This window comes from Phaseolus vulgaris, chromosome 2, assembly GCF_051622355.1.
Source record: "Phaseolus vulgaris cultivar YP4 chromosome 2, ASM5162235v1, whole genome shotgun sequence".
Taxonomy (NCBI): domain Eukaryota; kingdom Viridiplantae; phylum Streptophyta; class Magnoliopsida; order Fabales; family Fabaceae; genus Phaseolus; species Phaseolus vulgaris.
In genome coordinates this window covers 43,805,066-43,822,929 of record NC_143499.1, presented here as the reverse complement: position 1 = coordinate 43,822,929, position 17,864 = coordinate 43,805,066, and the positions used below count along the sequence as shown (strand labels likewise).

Here is a 17,864-nt window from a genome sequence, read left to right as displayed (position 1 = left end):
ACTACGATTTTAGCACTTACAATAAATTTTTATTTTCATATAATTAAATCAGAATATATAGTATATTCAAATATATGATATTATAAGTATATATCTGTAATAAAAAATAAATATTCTGTATAATAAAAAATTTGTTTGTTATGTGAGGTTGATTTTATTTATTGATATATTTTAAGAAAATCTTTTAAAGATTCAAATTAAAGATGTAAGTTATAAAAAATATCAAGCATACTACACATAAACCATAAGATAATTCACATAATTAGAATAGCATAGATAGATTGTGTATGTGAAGGGGAAATTTATTTAGAATATCTAATTAATTAATAGAATAAAGAGATACAAAGTATGTTATCTTTTACATTAAAAATTAGTGACTAGTTATTGAAAATAAAACTTAATATATATATATATATATAAATTAGTTAGTAGTTATTGAAAAAAATTAGGCATGTTTTTTTTTTTAAATAAAATTAATATGAAGAGGCTTAAAGATTTCATCTCTTATACTTTTAGCAAAATTTCATCTCCTATACTTTTTAGCTATATTGTTCGAGTGTTTTATATAATATTTAAATGATATGTTTTTAAAAAAGATAAAATCATCTTAGTTTTTCTCTTGTATAAGTTACAAATCTTTCTTTGAGTTATATCTCACCACTTAAGCAATTTCATGTTGCTTGAACGATGTATGATGATGAGTGTAAATTGATACAAACCAAGTATTTATGAAGATGACCAAAGCACATGGTGAGCAGTTATCTCAACAAACCATTTAAGATCCCACCAAGGATCTCATGGATCCGACAAGAGGAGATGGACATAAATCAGAGCACTAATTGTTCTTTCTTTTGGTTTTCATAAGAGATAGAATATGTTGTAAATAATTTTGAGCTCACTTTTAGGTCCAAATAGCAAAAATATGCTAGAATAAGGTGTCTTTAGCATAATAGGGGTATAGTTAACATTTTAACTTGTTCCTAATCCTTTTTGAAAGAGTTTTGACTTAGTTTCTATGAGGACAAACTTATGATGCGAGTTTGACTTAGTCAAATCCTAAAACAGTCATTTTTTCCCATTTTCTCATCCTATCCTCTTTGCTTGTTTTGGAATGCTCATTCCCCTATAAATAGGAGGCCTAACCATTGTATTTTACAAGTTGAAATTAATAGTAGAATAGTTACTCTGCACAAATTGTGTGAGGTGTTAGTGAGACTTGTTCCTCTTAACCCATAAAATAATTTATGTAGTTCACATATCTTCAAATCCCATATATTTTATAACATCTACATATTCTATATATTAGATTAATTATTACATTGTAGATTGTAGAGATGTAATATTATTACATAAATTGAAGCATTCTTTAATCAACAATCCCCTTCTAATCCTTCTTGCAATTTCAACAATAAATCTCTATAAAGTCAATTATATATCGATAACATTTTTCCTTCAACCATCCACTTAAGAGACAAAAGAAAATAAGAAATAAAATTCAAGTAAAACTAATTATGCTTACCAAATTAAAACTTTAATTAATTCAAATCAAACTATACTCCTCCAATTTCTAAAGATCTTAATTTGACATAATCCGAATTAGAGTCTATTTTATTGTAAAGAAATAAAAGTTTAGAAATATAAAAATGTTAGAAATAAAATAAAAAATAAATTTCTAACATCCATTTAGAAACTTCCATTTTTTATGATTCTAAATCTATTATTAAAATAATGCCTGAGTCTTTTATTTATATATAAACTAAGAAACCAATCAAAATATTATATCATAAACCTAAATTGCTCTTAAGTGTCTCCCATTCTAATAAACACTTTATATTAAGTGGTTGATTTGAAGAAAAAGGATATATAGACGAAATTATTGTAATAAACATGGAGTGATAGGTAAGTTGATTTTGATAATATCTTTTAAAAGATACATTAAAATGAAGATATAATTGATAAATTGAGGTCTATTTGAGAGACAATTGAAGTTAATTTATGTGGAAGAAATAATGTGTATGCATTTGCGTGAAGGGACAGTAGCAGCGAGAAATCCGCAACGCGTAGAAGGGTGGTGCGATGGGTGGAAAGTAAAATCGAAAGAGCTGTCCTCAACAACCGATTCACTCATCTTCAAACACTCTTTATGCAATCAAACCAACTAACTTCTCATTTCCAACTCATTCCAGCACGTGCCACCTGACACGTGTCCCACCCCTCAACATTTCCCTTTGATTGATAGAAAAAGGCAATCACAAAAAGAGTGTCACCTTTAATTTGTTTTATTTTGAGTTTTAAGCTGAAAGGGAAAGAAACGGTGAGAAAGAGAGTGGAAATGGCAGGTGCAGGTGCAGGAGGAGGCTATGGGGACGCCAACCAGAGGATAGACTACGTCTTCAAGGTGGTGCTGATTGGTGACTCTGCGGTCGGGAAGTCGCAGATTCTAGCCAGGTTTGCGAGGAACGAGTTCAGCTTGGACTCAAAGTCCACCATCGGTGTTGAATTTCAGACGCGCACTTTGCTCATCGATCACAAGACCGTTAAGGCTCAGATCTGGGACACTGCGGGCCAAGAACGGTACTCTAACTTCTCTTCCAACTACCTCTTTTCCTTTTCCATATTTTCTTCACTCTTAGCTTCGCTTTCAATCTGTTATCCGCGCCACCGCCTCGTTTCGCGCGTGATCTCATCGCCGCCGCCAGCGATCCTCTCCTAACTAACCTTATCATCACTATCACGTTCTGGATTCGCGACTGAAGCAGCGAAACAAATAACACGCGCTATTCAACAGCATGTGCTAGGTTTAGTTTCGGGATTTTACCACGAAACAAGGAAAATTGCTAATTCGCACGAATTTGTGTTGGACGAACACTTGACATCACTTGTCTCCGTGATTTCCGTTAAGGATCAAGAAAACAGTGTTTCTTAATTTTCAATTTAGGTAATTATATTAAAATATAAAATATCATCGAACGTGTGTATCAACTCGTGTGAAACGGTATCAGTTAAACCGGTAGTTTCGAGTTCTAGGTATGTTAGTCTAACTCATGTCCGGAGAGCCTTGATATTCAGATTGTAATTATGGTTACAATCATGGCTGCGGTGTGGTCGCGACTGTCGTTGATACAGTCAAAAGTTGTGGACAAATATTGTGATATGTTGCAAAGACCTGAAATCTTGATTTTGTGGCTAGAGTTATGATTGCGGACCCATTTTACAATCTTGGCTGTGAATTAGAATCAGTTATGTGTGTTGATGATTTTAATTATGGCTGTGCTCTTCTTGGTTACCGAAATCGTGGGGATTTTGTCAATTACCCAAGTGAGTTTTTTTTTTAAGTTTGCAACGTTTTTTTTTTTTCGTGAGAAACTGCTGTGGAACGAGTTTATGGTTACAATGCCATTGTCTTGCATCATTTATTTTGTTAATGATGTAGTTATTAAGCAAAACTCAAAGCTATATATAATCCCATTAGATTTAAGTCTGCATTTCTCATTGCTGCTTTTGTGTTTCTTCATTCTGGTAAATCTTAGCTGCTATTGTCTAAGTATTGATAAATTTATGGATCAACTTCACCGGAATTGATATTGATGCCTTTTGATTAATTGTTCGTTTCATAAAGATGTTGACTTTCTTCCTACTCGATATATAACATTCTATATTCTCAAACTATGTGACAACAATTTTTCTAAAGGAAAATGAATTCCGAATTTGGAACACATTTGATATTATTATCGGAGGAGATTCCAACTGAATGAAGTTATTGTAGTGCATGAATTATTGCATAAGTTTAATGTAATACGATATCATGTTTAACAGAGTTTAGAGGAATAAGTTTGTTTACATTGTTAAGGCAGAGAAATAGAATCTCGTCATATTTCCCATTCTCAACTAGTCAACTAGATGTCAATATTCTCCTTTTATTGAGCTCTTAAAATAACAACTGATTTTTCCAATATGGACTACACCAAACCTCAGTTTTAAAATCTTGATATCTAGCACAGATATAAACACAGAAGAACCTGTGACAGACAATCCATGGACAGTCGATGCACATGCTTCATATGTGAAGAGTGCTTTGGGTATCGTATTGCATAATTTTTTCACACTATAAATTGTACATACCAACATAATTAGTTTGGACATGTTTTCATGTTTCTGACTTATTTGTTATGAACCGTGTAGAATAGAGATATATTTTCTTGCATGGAAATTATATCTATTTAGTGTTTTTTCTCCTCATTTATTAGTGTTATGTATTTATTGGTTCGAATGATTGACTTACAAAGTACATCAAATTTCAGTTTACCCTTATATATCAATGGTTTATGATACAGGTACAGAGCAGTTACAAGTGCATACTACAGGGGTGCTGTGGGGGCAATGTTGGTTTATGATATCACTAAACGCCAAACCTTTGATCACATACCCCGCTGGTTAGAAGAACTGCGCAACCATGCTGACAAGAATATAGTCATCATCCTCATAGGAAACAAATGTGATCTTGAGAACCAGCGTGATGTACCCACCGAGGATGCAAAAGAATTTGCTGAGAAAGAAGGGTTGTTTTTCCTAGAGACCTCAGCACTAGAAGCAACTAATGTTGAAACAGCCTTTGTAACTGTCTTGACAGAAATATACAACATTGTCAACAAGAAGAATCTAACTGCTGATGAAAATCAGGGAAATGGGAACTCCGCATCTTTGTCTGGCCAGAAGATTATCGTTCCAGGCCCTGCACAGGAACTTCCTGCTAAGAGGAATATGTGTTGTCAAGCATCTTGACTTTATTTATAATTAGTTTATATTTAGTGTATCTCATGGTTGTTTCGTTTCTTGTTACCAAATTTTAAAGGTTTGGCTAATTGCTTTTTGTACATTTAAATTTAATCTGTTTGGGTTGCCGACTAAACCACTAAAATGGAGTAAATATAAACTGCTGTTTTGTTTTTTCTTTGTATAAGTTTTTGGTTCGATATATACGTGATTTTTGTAGGTAAATTGGTTGGAGTTGGAATGTTATGGCATTTAACGATGTCATCATTCTTGCTTTTATAGTTTGACATGGCTGCACTGCAAAGCGATCATGAACTTGCGTACAAGGTTCCTTCATAAATTCAGGACCAACGTTATCAAGTGTGTTAGATGATTACGACAGAGCTACAGAATATTGACTTAGCGATGTGCTAATCATAATATTAACGATCTTGAGACATGTGTGTGCAGACAATGGGTTTATCAATTTTAGATTTTGATAAATTAAATGTCAAGGAATTGAAGTTGAAAAACATTGATTTGTTTAAAATGATATTAAAAACGACCCGGAATTCCAGGAGCTAATCCAAAATCACCTACTCGATTGACAGGCATAGCTTTTGTAGCTGCTTTATCTGTCTGAAGTCGTTTTTGTATGAATAAATATAAAGGGTGATTGCTTCTAAAAATTGCAGTTATTACAGTAAAATATGTAGTCATATAATTTAAATCAGAATTAATATGTTTGATCATTCACTAAATACAATGAATTTAATTTTGTTCTTTATTATTCATTTATTAATATCGTGACATGCAATTAAATGGGTTGTCACATCATTTCAAAATAATAACAGAGAATTGGTATCTCTCTATATATAGAATCATTAACCAATATAGATCATTTTAACTTTTACATCTTTGGTAAAAAAACTACAACTAAATCAATTAAAAAATGACTATAAATAACTATTACAAGTTAACAATACTATTATATGACAATTTATATTTGATCAAAATGGTAAATTTCATAAATTATAAAAAAGTTAATTTATGAGGATCAAAACAATCTTTTTTTTAAAAGATCAAAACTCATTTTGTTTTCACATAATACAAAAATTGTGTAGTCTTTAAATTTAAATGACTCAATTCGCTTATCCAACCTAGTCTAATCTAATTATAATTAGGTTGAGTTGGATTTAATTACTAAATAAAAAAATATGTAAACTCATTCCAATCACACAATTAAATTTAATTGGATTAATTAAATAATTAGACTAAATTATCGAACCTACTTACACACGGCAACCGCAATACTAACTGATTTCAATTAGGAGCAACATAGTACGTTAAACAGAAAAGTGTTCCAGACAACGCAGTATGGTACTATTAATTTAACCAACTAGTATTAGGTTTAATAATTTAATTATGATCAAACCTATATCAATAAAATAAAATAAGATAATTAAATAATACATAAGCAATAGTTATGTTAGCTGATGGAAAAATTGTTAAATAATTTTGGATTTCATTTCCGTTAAGTAATAAAGTGCATCAGAGTTCGTCCAAAATTGAGCAGTTTACATAATAGCGCAGGGAGTAAACATTCAAAATTTTAACATCACATGGCTTCTAAACCGTATAGCAAGAGTTTCAAGAAACAATTTATGAAACCAAAACAATAGAATAATACTATTGATACAAATATGGACCAACGTCTGTCTTTGAAAATAATGACGAGTTTAACAAAACAAGAAATTTTCACTAACGTTTCATAGGTGAAGAACAAATCACCATTTCTGTAAATGAAATAACATAATATTGGTTACAACAGAGTAAAGAATATCTGTTAAGTAGTGACCCTTAACCCGGCAGCTTTCACACCATCATTGTCATAATTTTTACTGCTTTACTCTTGCACGGCTCCTATTTCTTCCTCATTATTAGAGGATTTGTCGACATGCCCAGATGAACCATTTCCATTGTCAAAACGTATTAAAAGCCTTTCAAGTAGTTCTTGGCAGTCCGTTGCAGTAACCATCACAGACAATCTCGCTCTACCCCTCCAGCATCCAATGGCTATCGTTGACTCATCCACTCGGAGAGACTCTACAGCAACTGTGTTTCCTGGAGAAAAAGGCCGTATAAACAAATATATTGATGCCAATGGGAATTAAATTATCTATGGCGTGGTGATACATACCTGTACCCAGAATTACCACACAACAGCCGGGCAATAGGTTTGCTGCCTTTTCACCGAACTTGGCATCAGCAAAATCTTCAAATTTTACTTCTTTGTTCTGCAGAAGATGCTTGAAGTCTGCGGGAGAAGCATGCAGAATCTGTTTGGTTATGTATGGGAGAATAAGGGGCAATCCTTCAGACGATATCCGGAAAGCACACGGTGCAGAGCTACCTTCTCGTGCTGTCTGTCTTTCCTGTAAGATCAAAGTATATTATAATGGGTCATCAAAATTGATCAAAGCTCATTTATCACACATAATTTAGGACCGATCATTTACAACAAAATGATATTGATTGTGTCAATACCAGGATGATCCAGGAAGAAATTGTTTTTGTAAAACAGTTCTACATGCATTATTTTCTTAATATAACAAAATCAAACCTTAGCATCATATGTCAAAATTAATGAGCAGATGACTCTAACTCATCAATAAAAATCAACATCAACATGAACTCAGAAACCGAGTCAACAAAACAAAAATAGAAATGCCTAGGTACTAGAGCCTCATTTCCCTCTTTTAACATCAAATGTCAAAAAATTATACAATTTACTTTTACTAATCAAATTCTGACTAAATTTGCCTTCCAGGACTAGATTGATCACCTATGACTGAACGACTATCTACTTAACTATGTTTTTGGATAGCTTTCAATAAGAAATTATGTACATCAACATGAATTATTCATACAATTAGTAGCATGGAGGATAAATAAATCAATCACATAAAATACTAGTCCGAAGAAAAACAATATCTTTCAATTCAGAATAAAATATACTTACAAACATCTTCAGGCCAATTGAGGTTATTTTAAGTTGCTGCCCAACTTTGAAGTTCAGCTCAAGAACATCCTTGACAGACTTGGAGATATAATAAATTCTTTTCACATGATTTGTATCACTATTTCTTGTAACAAGGTGATTGTTGAATGGAAAACGCTCATCAATTCCATAAAAATCCCTTATACTATTAATTATTGTTTCATCTTTGAAAAAGACAACAGGGTCAACACCCCTCCATTTCCCCTGAATTTGTAGCTTTCTCTTGCCTGCAACCCTCTTCATCGGGTTTTGTACATTATCAGGCACTAGAGTTTCCTTGGTATTCTGTTCTTCACGTGTATCAGGATCATCTTCCATATCTTCGGTATTGGGTTCATTGTCTACATTTTCCTCTGAAACTGCTTTCAAGTCTTCACCTTCCATATCTTCGGTATTGGGTTCATTGTCATCTACATTTACCTCTGAAACTACTTCCAACTTTTCTTCACGTGCATTTTCTGGTGAAGTGATCTGTTGTACTTGTGCATCATCAAGACTCTGGTTTGCTGGTTCTACACATTGGTCGTCAATTTTTATTTTTGTTTTTTCTGGAATTACTGAAAGAAAGAAAACAATTAAAAACCTATTCTGGCAAGCAAAGAAAGGTTTGTGACAAAATGAACATAGACAAGGAAGAAAGGGAAACTTGGAATCATTAGAAATGGAAACTAATAAAAAAGTCAGAGAGTGAAACAAATGTAGTCATAATAAGAAAACTACCAGGTAGAGGAGAAACTTTTTGCAGAACAGCAATGAAGAAGGCTCCGGTATTCTGATCATGAGGCACTATCCTCATACAATGCTCTAGAGGGAAATCAGAAACTTCCTCATCAGATTCAGACATCACAGGATTTTGTACTGGTTGAACACCATCTCCGGCGTTTTCATTAATACCATTAGTAACATCCTCCACGTTAACATTACAACTACTATCGACATCACGATGACCTCTACCAGAAGGAAACATACTGGAAAGAACTGCACTTCTACGAAACTTAGGAACATCATTATACGAGACAAACCAGGTGCCCTTGTCATATACCTGCATCTCCGACCGAACACACATTTAAAAAAATCTTAATGCACGCAGCTACAAAACAAAGTTAACCTCTTCTATATTTGAAACACAAGCAGGACCAACACATCTATTTAGAATACATGTTCAAGTAGGATAAACTTCAAATTTTCCGTTTAGAAAGTTTAAAACTTGATTGGGGGTTATTGGGGGTATAACTTGACAGAACTTCCAACAGATCAAAATCAATTAGAAGAAATTTGATTTGAAAGAATTCACAATCAGTCACATTCCAAAAATGAATAAATCAGTAAAACAGCATTTCAAGTCCATCAAATCCAAATAGCAAGTAATAACATCTATAACTGATGAAGCAAACAATTTCAGCATAGCAGTCCTGGATTGGTATTAGAAGAGATACAGCTGCTTGGCCACACCAAGTTTTTTTACCCACAGCTGCCGTAAGAAAGTAAACTACGTTGGAACAGAGGAAAATAAGAAAGCTAACCACCCTTCATATTAACAACTCACATGATATAAGAGGGCATTGTCTCCAAGAGAATCCACAAAAGATGAGATACGTACACTAAAACTTTGGCATGTATAGGTAAGGAACAAAATTCTTTCTTAAAATTACATATTTTCTCCAAAACTACAACTCCTTAATTAAATAAATGGTAAGTTGGTCACAGCAAACACACCTTCCATCTCTTGAGACCTGGCCGACGAATAAGTTGTGGAAGCTCACTAGAGACATCAACAAGTTTAACAGAACCTCCACACCTACGCAAAACCTGCAACATGACAAAAAATGTTGAAAGATAGAAAGGACTAAGCGGAGCTTCATTTTATATTCCCATTCGTCATTTTTTAAAACAAAAATTGTTTTTTTATGAAAAAAAAATCCAAAAAAGTTTAGTACCTTTTCTACATATCTAGAAACTAGAAAGAATAGGTTTCGAAAAAGCAAAAAGAAAAATTGTATTTTGAAAAAGTGCTCCCTAAAGAAACTTATCAAAATGTACCCAAAAGTTAAATGACCATGAATAATGTCAATATTAATCTTTGAATCTTGACTGCAAGTTACAGGTACCCATACAAACCATGGGAGTGCCCAATTACGTGTTTGACATGTTTTTTCTTAAATTTTCAAAGAGAGCATGGCTCAACATGGCTTACAAACTATGTACTTAAAAAAGGGCAGCTCATTGTCATTACCTAGTCGTTTCTCTTTTCATTTCTAGGAATCTTGACTCAACCCCAGAATCTTTTCAGTGACATTAGTCACTTGTGAGGTCATATGGCTAAAACAACTACTCAAAGAACTTAAATTTGAAGAAAGTTCTCGAATGCATATGTGATAATCAGGCAACATTACACATTGCCTCTAATCTTCTTTCATGAGAGGACCAAACATATGGAGGTAGATTGTAATTTCATAGAAAAACTAGAGTCTGAATATAACACCACTGGAGTTGTCAATTCTAGTAAACAATTGCCTTACATATTCACCAAGTCTCTAAGAGGACCAAAGATCAATTGTATTTGCACCAAGATGAGCACATTCAACTTATATGCTCCAACCTCAGCTATAAAAACAAGAAGCAAATCCTACATAACTAAGGATATCTAGATTATACATGTTTTGTTAGAAACACTTTATATTTATTCCCGTATCACATCTTTATTATTAGAGAATATTAAATCTCCTCTGTTTCTTTTATTGATTCCTTTTTTCTCAAATATAAATAAAGCATCTTTGTTATCTCGGAAACCTATTTCTCTATGTTTCCTTTAGTTTAAGAGTGAAATTGAGTCTTCTTAAGAGTTTGTTTCTCTCACTTTGGTTCTAATATTGAAAAATCTTATCTAGTGCTGGATTTGCAATGGCACTTATCCTTCTTCCTGCCATTGAATGTGGTGTGTTAAAGTCTGATTTATGTAATCCATAGGAGGATTGAAAGGAACTATGAATTCCAAGTGTCTTTCAACCATAAAACTCTGAAAGGAACCCTTGGAAAGTACCATGAAGTTCATATACCATCAAAGGGGACTAGGAAACAACAAATTTAAAATTAAAAAAGGGAAGGAGATTTGATACGTCTACTTGACTTAGAGTTAGAACAACTGATTTGAAGAAAATGTTCCCTATAGTGGTTTGGAGGAAAGGAATTTTACCCAGCAACCAAAAGGGTTCATCATACTAAATAAACAAGACCATGTATGTTTGTTAAGAAGTCGCTGTATAGGTTGAACCAGTCATTCAAACAATGGTGTAATAGTTAAATTCATAAAAAATTGTTTGACAACTCATATTTACTTGCTTCTTCATGTTGATGATATGCTAATTGCATGTAAATGTAAACATTCAATTGAGCTCAACAAGGTGATGGCACAATTGAGTGATGAATTTGAAACGAATTTGGATCCAACAAAAGAATTCTCACTACGGAGATAATATGAGATTGAAAAGCTCAAAGGATGTGTTCATCTCAAAAGAAAATGTCGAGAAACTTAAAGAAAAATGTGGAATGCAAAGGCAAATGATACTCTAACCAGATACTTTAAGTAAACTACAAAAATGTCACCCCATAAATAAAGGCGGACTTTATGTCTTAAGTATCTTACTCTAATCCAACCGGAAGACTAATGAATATCACGATTCGCACTAAATCAAATATTGCATACAAATGAGTGTTGTTAGTCAATACATGACTAATCTAGGGAAGGCACATCAACAAGTTGTGAAATGGAATCTAACACACGTAAGAGGTCCAACTAACATGGATCTAGTGTTTGATAGGGAATATGAAGTTCTTGATCACGCCAATGGAGCTTGCGACTTAGATATGCTAATGAAGTACAAACATTTGGCATGTGACCTTGCAATCTATTGTAGCCTCGTATCGTACCCTATGTTCAGCTTGCATGCAATGGAAATGTAAAACTCATTCAAGAAAACCAAAAGGAATATAGTTCTTTCAAGATAGTTTTACAAAGGATAATTCTTTGAGAATCTATGTAAGTTTGTTCTTTTCTCATAATAGATTCTTTGATTTTGCATAGTTAAATTTTCTCCACTGAAGACATTTTTTTCACACACAAAAATGAGAGAGCTAGAGAAATAAATCGAGTAACAAAGGAGAAAATTAATTCATGTTGAGTCAAGAAGTGAAAGGGGAAGAAAACTAAATAGAAACATTATAATGAAAACAACCATGTTAGTCAACGAGGAATGGGATGCTTCTCACGTGCAGAGGACAAGCAACAAGAAAGGAAGAAAAGAACAGTTTGGGCCATACTGTGCTGTTTGGGAAAATTTTGCAAGTGTATATCCAAGTCATTTTTCTAAAAGCAAGTATATAACTCAATTTGTTGATCTTAATATATCAAAGTACTTTTATGAGTAAACATAAGAACTAGCACAAATTATCTAAGTAAGAAAGTTAGATTACCTCAGAAACCACAGCTTCATTCTCAATAGGATTCATTGAGCAGGTTGAATAAACAATTCTTCCACCAATTTTGAGTAAAGATAAACCTGACAATATGAATATTTTGTTGAGATTGCCAAAATATCAAATAAACATTAGTATATCACAAATCCTAGTTCATTTCTATCCAGCTAAGGCAATTAAGAGAAGGTTTTTACCCCAATAATTTGTCTTTAAAAGTTTTAGAATGAGCAAAAAGAGAAGTCAGTTTGAAGTGATAATATGAAATTATTGCTTGGTGTAAAAATGTCTTTCATCTTCAGAAGACACATAACAAAGACAACATGTGTAGAAATGAGGAGTGTTGGTAACACACATTATTGGTTGAAATAAATTAGAAATTGCAAAATCATGGGGAAGGTTGTGCGAAACGAGAAAACCTGAAGTGTAGTAGCAAGAGAACCCCTAATGTTCTATTCTCTTGTTCTTTTGTTGGATTATAGCCCAAATATTCATTTTGTTTAAAGGAATTCGGCATACCCGACCCAATTCAAACATTATAATTTAACCTAATACCCTACCCACATTACAGCAGCCTTTCCATCTTTATTGTTCACTCAGTTGCTGCTTGCCATTTCCATTCACCGTCGTCGTCACCGCTGACAATCCCACTGTTGTCGCTGCTGCTGACACTATCGCTAACGCCTTCGTCACTGCTACCACTACTTTCATCACCACTCCCGCCGCCACTGATTGCAAGTGTTTTTCTTTTTTGAAATAATTTTGTTCAGTGGCATCCTCTATCCTAATTTCTTTTTTCTTTTTTTCCACTTCCAGTATAATTATTTTCTGATAAATATATCTATTTTCCAGCAACAATAATGGCCAATGACTAGGACACTTAAAAAACATCCCACATAAATGACTTGAGTTGGAACTATTGTCATCCGATGGATGAATCAAACTTAAATAAATGTGTAATTACTGTGGGAAAGTAATGAAAGCGGGAATTACTAGAGCTAAAGAACATTTGATGGCAAAGAAGAACAATGTTGTTGCTTGCACCAAGACTCCAAAAAATGTGAGAGAATAGCTTTGGAAATTATTTAAAGAAAAAACAGCCACCTCTTCCATCAACCCTGTATAGAGTGCAACTTACGATAATAATGACTGAAAATGAAGTTGAAATTTCCACAGCTAGTAATGATGAAGGAAGAAAAAGGACCAATAGATATGTTTTGCAGAAATCCAAGTGTTGCAATACAAAAGAGAAAAAAATGAAAAGCTAAGGCAAGCTAATATCAGAGAAGCATGTCACAAATTTAAAGGCTTTCATCAGTTCATCAATATAAAGGCAAGAGTTTTCAAGATATGATTGATGTTATAGGTGCTTAGGGACCTAATTTGCCAACTCCTACTTTTCATGAAATTAGAGTTCTACTTCTCAACAAGGAGGTTGACTTCACTAAAAAGTTGTTGAAAAATCATAAATTGCAATTGAGCAAACATGGTTGTTTTATTATTATGTCAGACGCATGAACTGACCTAAAGCAACAATGTTTGATCAACTTTTTGGTAAGCTCCCCCTACAGGGACAATGGTTGTGAAGTTCATTAATGGTTCTAAATTTGTGAAGACAGGGGGAAAAGCTCTTTGAGACGCTTGATACCTTGTGGAGGAAATGAGTTGGTTTTTTATGATGATCCCATTTTTGATTGGGCAATTATTTATGAAGCTTCAAGTATTGGAGAACCAATAGTTTATACAAGGAGACAAGCAACCAATAAAAGAAAGCAACATCAAGTGGTGGTATTGTTATTGGATCTCCCATGCTTCTAAGAAAAGTCCAAGTGAAACTTCAACCCTAACAAGGAATGGCAAAGAGAAGATTCAAATTGGGATTGAGAATGAATTGCATGATAGCTCTGAGTTGAGTTAGAAAAATTACTTAACTTTGACAAGAGTTTATCTGAAGTGGAAGAGGAGGAGGGATATCCCCCAATAGATAATATTGAAGACAATTATGTTGAGATTGAAGTGTTAGATAATTAGAAATTTAAGACATTTATTTTTTGTTATTATTTTAAGTTTTGAACATAATTATTTTTTTAAGATTTGATGTTATTGTTATTTGAATTTCTAAACATAATATTATTAATAGCTATGGTTGTCTCTTTCACTATTTTTGCATTACAATTATTTTCTGTATTTATTTTTTTAAAATTATCTATATGTATATATCATATTTCTTTTTACCGCAATGCTTCCACCATAATCCTATGGTTTCCGTTATAATTTCATAAAGGATTTTTGGGGTCCCCAATATTTTCGATTATCTAATATTGATAACACTGAATGTAATGTGAGACAACCCCCTCTTGGTTATTAATAATTTTGTAGCTAAAAAGGCAAAATGAGAATGATGACACCATATAAGGAAACAAAACCGCAAGACTAATGATGACAAGCACCGAAATGTTGATTAGAGAACAGAATTGAAAAGCACCTCGCATAGCAATTAAAATTTGTAGGCCGTGAAGGCCATGTCCCATCCCTGGGTTCCTGCCGAAAGGTAAAATAAGTAGTAGAAAATAATTTGGTGATTGAAAAGAAAAGAAAGTAGAGCTACAACCCAGAGAAAGGAATAAAAAGTACCATTTTCTCCAGAGATCAGGTGCCTTGCGAAGGGTACCATCTCCACTGCATGGGACATCACAAAGAACACGATCAAATAATAGTTGGCCAATATTGTGATCTTCCATCCTTTCATAGTTTCTGTTTAATCGACATCCTGGGAAGTGTTGTGCTTCATGATTTGTAACAATTAGATTGGCTGTGCACATTCTTTTTGTTTGGTGGATGAGAAGATTGCATCTTTGGACATCGAGATCATTTGCTATAACCTAATTATAAAATTAAAACACAATAAATATGTTGCGATGATAAAAAAAACTAAAAATGCTGCATATGTAGCTCACCCAATCATTACAGGTCAGATTTAAATAACTATTTAGTCCAGAAACTCAAAATAATGCTAAACACCACATGATAAAAACAATGAATAAAAGACAGAGAAATAGAAGTAACTTTTGTAATTAAAATGATACAAACCATTCCATCAGGCAGGGATCCCGATTTACTTGATTCGTGAATAATCTCAAGCAGTTGGAATGTTTTTGAACCAGGTGCAGCACACACTGAAAGGGGAAGGAAAAAGTAAACAATCAGAAACACTGAAGTTTTGAATTCCAGATTAAACATATATAAAAAAAGGGGCACGTAAAACAACAAAAAAATACTTTGTGCACTACAACTTGCTTACTATCAAGCACAAAATGATCTGAATGCACATCCAAGAAGAGGGGAGGAACCTACGTTTCCAAAAATCATTAGAGTGACATTAGTTAAATTCTTGAAAGGTTAGAACAGTAACCTACAGGTACTAAAGCATTCAAAATTCTAAAACAAAATAAAAGCATTCTGTCGCATCACGAAGATTGGAAGAGAATATAAAGAGACCCACCATACTGACAGCTTCCTGTCTTGTGATATTTCCAATCTCGTTTTCTAGCTTTAAAAATTCATGGAACCTGCAAGAATTAACATGATCAGAGCAGCAATAGACATAATAACATTTCAATTTATTGTTTGGCAGTAGCATTTCATGTATTTTGATAAATACAAGAACAAGAGGGCCCAATCATTTCCCCAAGTGTCACACGACCAACAACTGAGAACTAATTGCAGTTAAGTTCAATATGCGTTAATTTTAGAATATGTATTGCTTGGTTCCTAAACACTTCTCTAAAGGATAAAAAAACATGTAAAACAGTATATTGTGTACGTCAACGTAATATCAAGACAATAAGATTGCAAAGAAGAAAAGGGAGAATGTCAGTGAAGAAAAATGACATTTCAAGTATTGGCATCATGTCATCATCATATACAAGCAAATGCATGTCATGTTAGATAATTAGTGTACATTATTCGATAAATCAATGTCCGGAAATGAAACCAAGTTTCCTGTAACCCATCTCCCAAAATATTGGATAACATTTTGCGTGAAGAAATGGCTATTTAAGTTTCTGAACTTGTAAACCTAGTGTTTCAATTATCACCATCTAATATGATCCGGCTCAGATCCCATTACAACCATAGAATACCAAAACTCTCTTAAGAAAGAAAATAAAAAGTTCAAAAAATTTTAAACAAAAAAAAAAACATATAACGAAGGCCCAAAAAGTTGTTATACTTAGAGCAGAGAACCAAATGTCAAATGTTCATGAGATAGTGTGGGATGACTCCTAAGGAGCTCGTATTTCAGCAGTCGTAACTTTGGTCCATTAGATCCATGTCAACATTCATTTGGTATATAAATTTTGAATTAATCCATTCATGCACATAGATATGAAATATTCAGGGGAAAATATATCACACGTCACAATAATACAAATAACACTGATAGAAATGAAACACATGCAATGATGTCATAATCGCTAGCTCTATCAATGCCACGCAAGCCTATATAACTTATAATTCCATTCACCTCTCAAGCGTTTGATTCTTCCTAAGCTGCATCCTAGAAAAATTTGAATGCCAAGCAAAATTCCCAGGGTACCACAGCAACGGCCGAATAGCCTCAGTCTCACCCCCTTCACCAACCTACAGGGAACAATTCACCACCAAAAAATAAACACCATAATTAAAAAACGAAGGAAAAAAAAGCGGTATGAGGTAACATACCTCGTCGCGAAGAGAATGCACGAAATCATTCTCCAATTGAGAACGAATGTCGTCGGAAAACTGGCTACTGCAATCGCGAAAGAAAACAGCATTTGAATGAGAAAGAAAATAAAATAGAAAGAACATAATCGAATAGGAAATTTGAAATTGTTAGTGTTGGTTTACCTAGAGTTAATTCTGAAGGTTGCGGGCAATGGAGTCCGGAGAACAGCAACGAATTGGTCCCACTGTTGAAGGTCGACTATTCCCTGTTCTTTGTAGTAGAAATCGAAAGCGGCGTTCTCGGTGGAGAAAGGAGTCCATGCAGGATTGTTTTCTGTTGAAGAAGGATCGGTATCCGATTTGGAACGCTTCCACACGTTCTCTCTGCTCTGACGGAAATGCTTTCTTTGAGTGCGGGACCTGCCTCCTCTCCCACCACCACCCATTCTTGTCGTCTCTGCTTGCTTCTGCTTCACCGAGCGGTTATGCCGTTCGGTTTTTAGTAGGGTTTTGGCAAATCCTGCAGTTAACTCTGATGGGCTTTGTATCTCAACGCCTGACCCAAACACACTTAACCGTTCACATATACAGTGAATTTTCTTTTCTTCAAAAATGAGGATATGGAATGAAGTTTAATGTCATCAAATGGGAATGGCATTAAGTATAAAATACTTTTAGTAAAAATATGTCAATTAATTAAAAATATTTTTAAAAAATAACTCATTAACTATTCAAGTACAAATGTCTTGGAAAATAAATAAGAATTATCTATACGTATATATAAAGGGGAATATGATTCTTTTTTATAATTTTTTTTTTTACACAATTTTTTTGTGATTCTACATTTATTTAATATATAGCATTTTATTAGTATAAT

General features: G+C 33.5%; 2 protein-coding genes across 3 annotated transcripts; one reads left to right on the top strand and one right to left on the bottom strand.

Moving 5' to 3' along the window:
* The first annotated feature begins 1,977 nt into the window (after positions 1 to 1,977).
* On the top strand, positions 1,978 to 4,960 carry LOC137812379 (ras-related protein Rab11A). The gene is made up of 2 exons (XM_068614326.1): positions 1,978 to 2,574; positions 4,335 to 4,960. Exons 1-2 carry the CDS (start codon positions 2,333 to 2,335, stop codon positions 4,780 to 4,782), a joined length of 690 nt encoding a protein of 229 aa, XP_068470427.1. The 5' UTR covers positions 1,978 to 2,332; the 3' UTR covers positions 4,783 to 4,960.
* A 1,453-nt stretch (positions 4,961 to 6,413) lies between these two features.
* On the bottom strand, positions 6,414 to 17,615 carry LOC137812377 (uncharacterized). Of its 2 annotated transcripts, none has more exons than XM_068614323.1 (14): positions 17,171 to 17,615; positions 17,006 to 17,072; positions 16,809 to 16,924; positions 15,786 to 15,852; positions 15,585 to 15,633; positions 15,374 to 15,459; positions 14,918 to 15,165; positions 14,769 to 14,824; positions 12,284 to 12,369; positions 9,530 to 9,622; positions 8,534 to 8,855; positions 7,775 to 8,370; positions 6,953 to 7,187; positions 6,414 to 6,876 (listed from the first exon to the last, which is right to left on the bottom strand). In XM_068614323.1, the coding sequence occupies exons 1-14, from the start codon at positions 17,431 to 17,433 to the stop codon at positions 6,659 to 6,661; spliced, it is 2,502 nt and encodes an 833-aa protein (XP_068470424.1). In that variant the 5' UTR covers positions 17,434 to 17,615; the 3' UTR covers positions 6,414 to 6,658. The 2 variants fall into 2 exon arrangements, with proteins under 2 accessions (XP_068470424.1, XP_068470426.1); XM_068614325.2 differs by having other exon boundaries at positions 15,562 to 15,633; positions 17,171 to 17,509.
* Positions 17,616 to 17,864: the final 249 nt, after the last annotated feature.

What these genes read in the sequence shown, in the direction of transcription:
- LOC137812377 (XM_068614323.1), bottom strand. Translation starts at nt 17,433, where the DNA reads ATGGGTGGTGGTGGGAGAGGAGGCAGGTCCCGCACTCAAAGAAAGCAT. An exon ending in ACCTTCAGAATTAACTCTAG is followed by an intron (nt 17,073 to 17,170) that starts GTAAACCAACAC and finishes TCGCGATTGCAG; the next exon opens with TAGCCAGTTTTCCGACGACA. An exon ending in AGATCATTTTGTGCTTGATA is followed by an intron (nt 15,460 to 15,584) that starts GTAAGCAAGTTG and finishes TTCCCCTTTCAG; the next exon opens with TGTGTGCTGCACCTGGTTCA.
- LOC137812379 (XM_068614326.1), top strand. Translation starts at nt 2,333, where the DNA reads ATGGCAGGTGCAGGTGCAGGAGGAGGCTATGGGGACGCCAACCAGAGG. An exon ending in GACACTGCGGGCCAAGAACG is followed by an intron (nt 2,575 to 4,334) that starts GTACTCTAACTT and finishes TTTATGATACAG; the next exon opens with GTACAGAGCAGTTACAAGTG.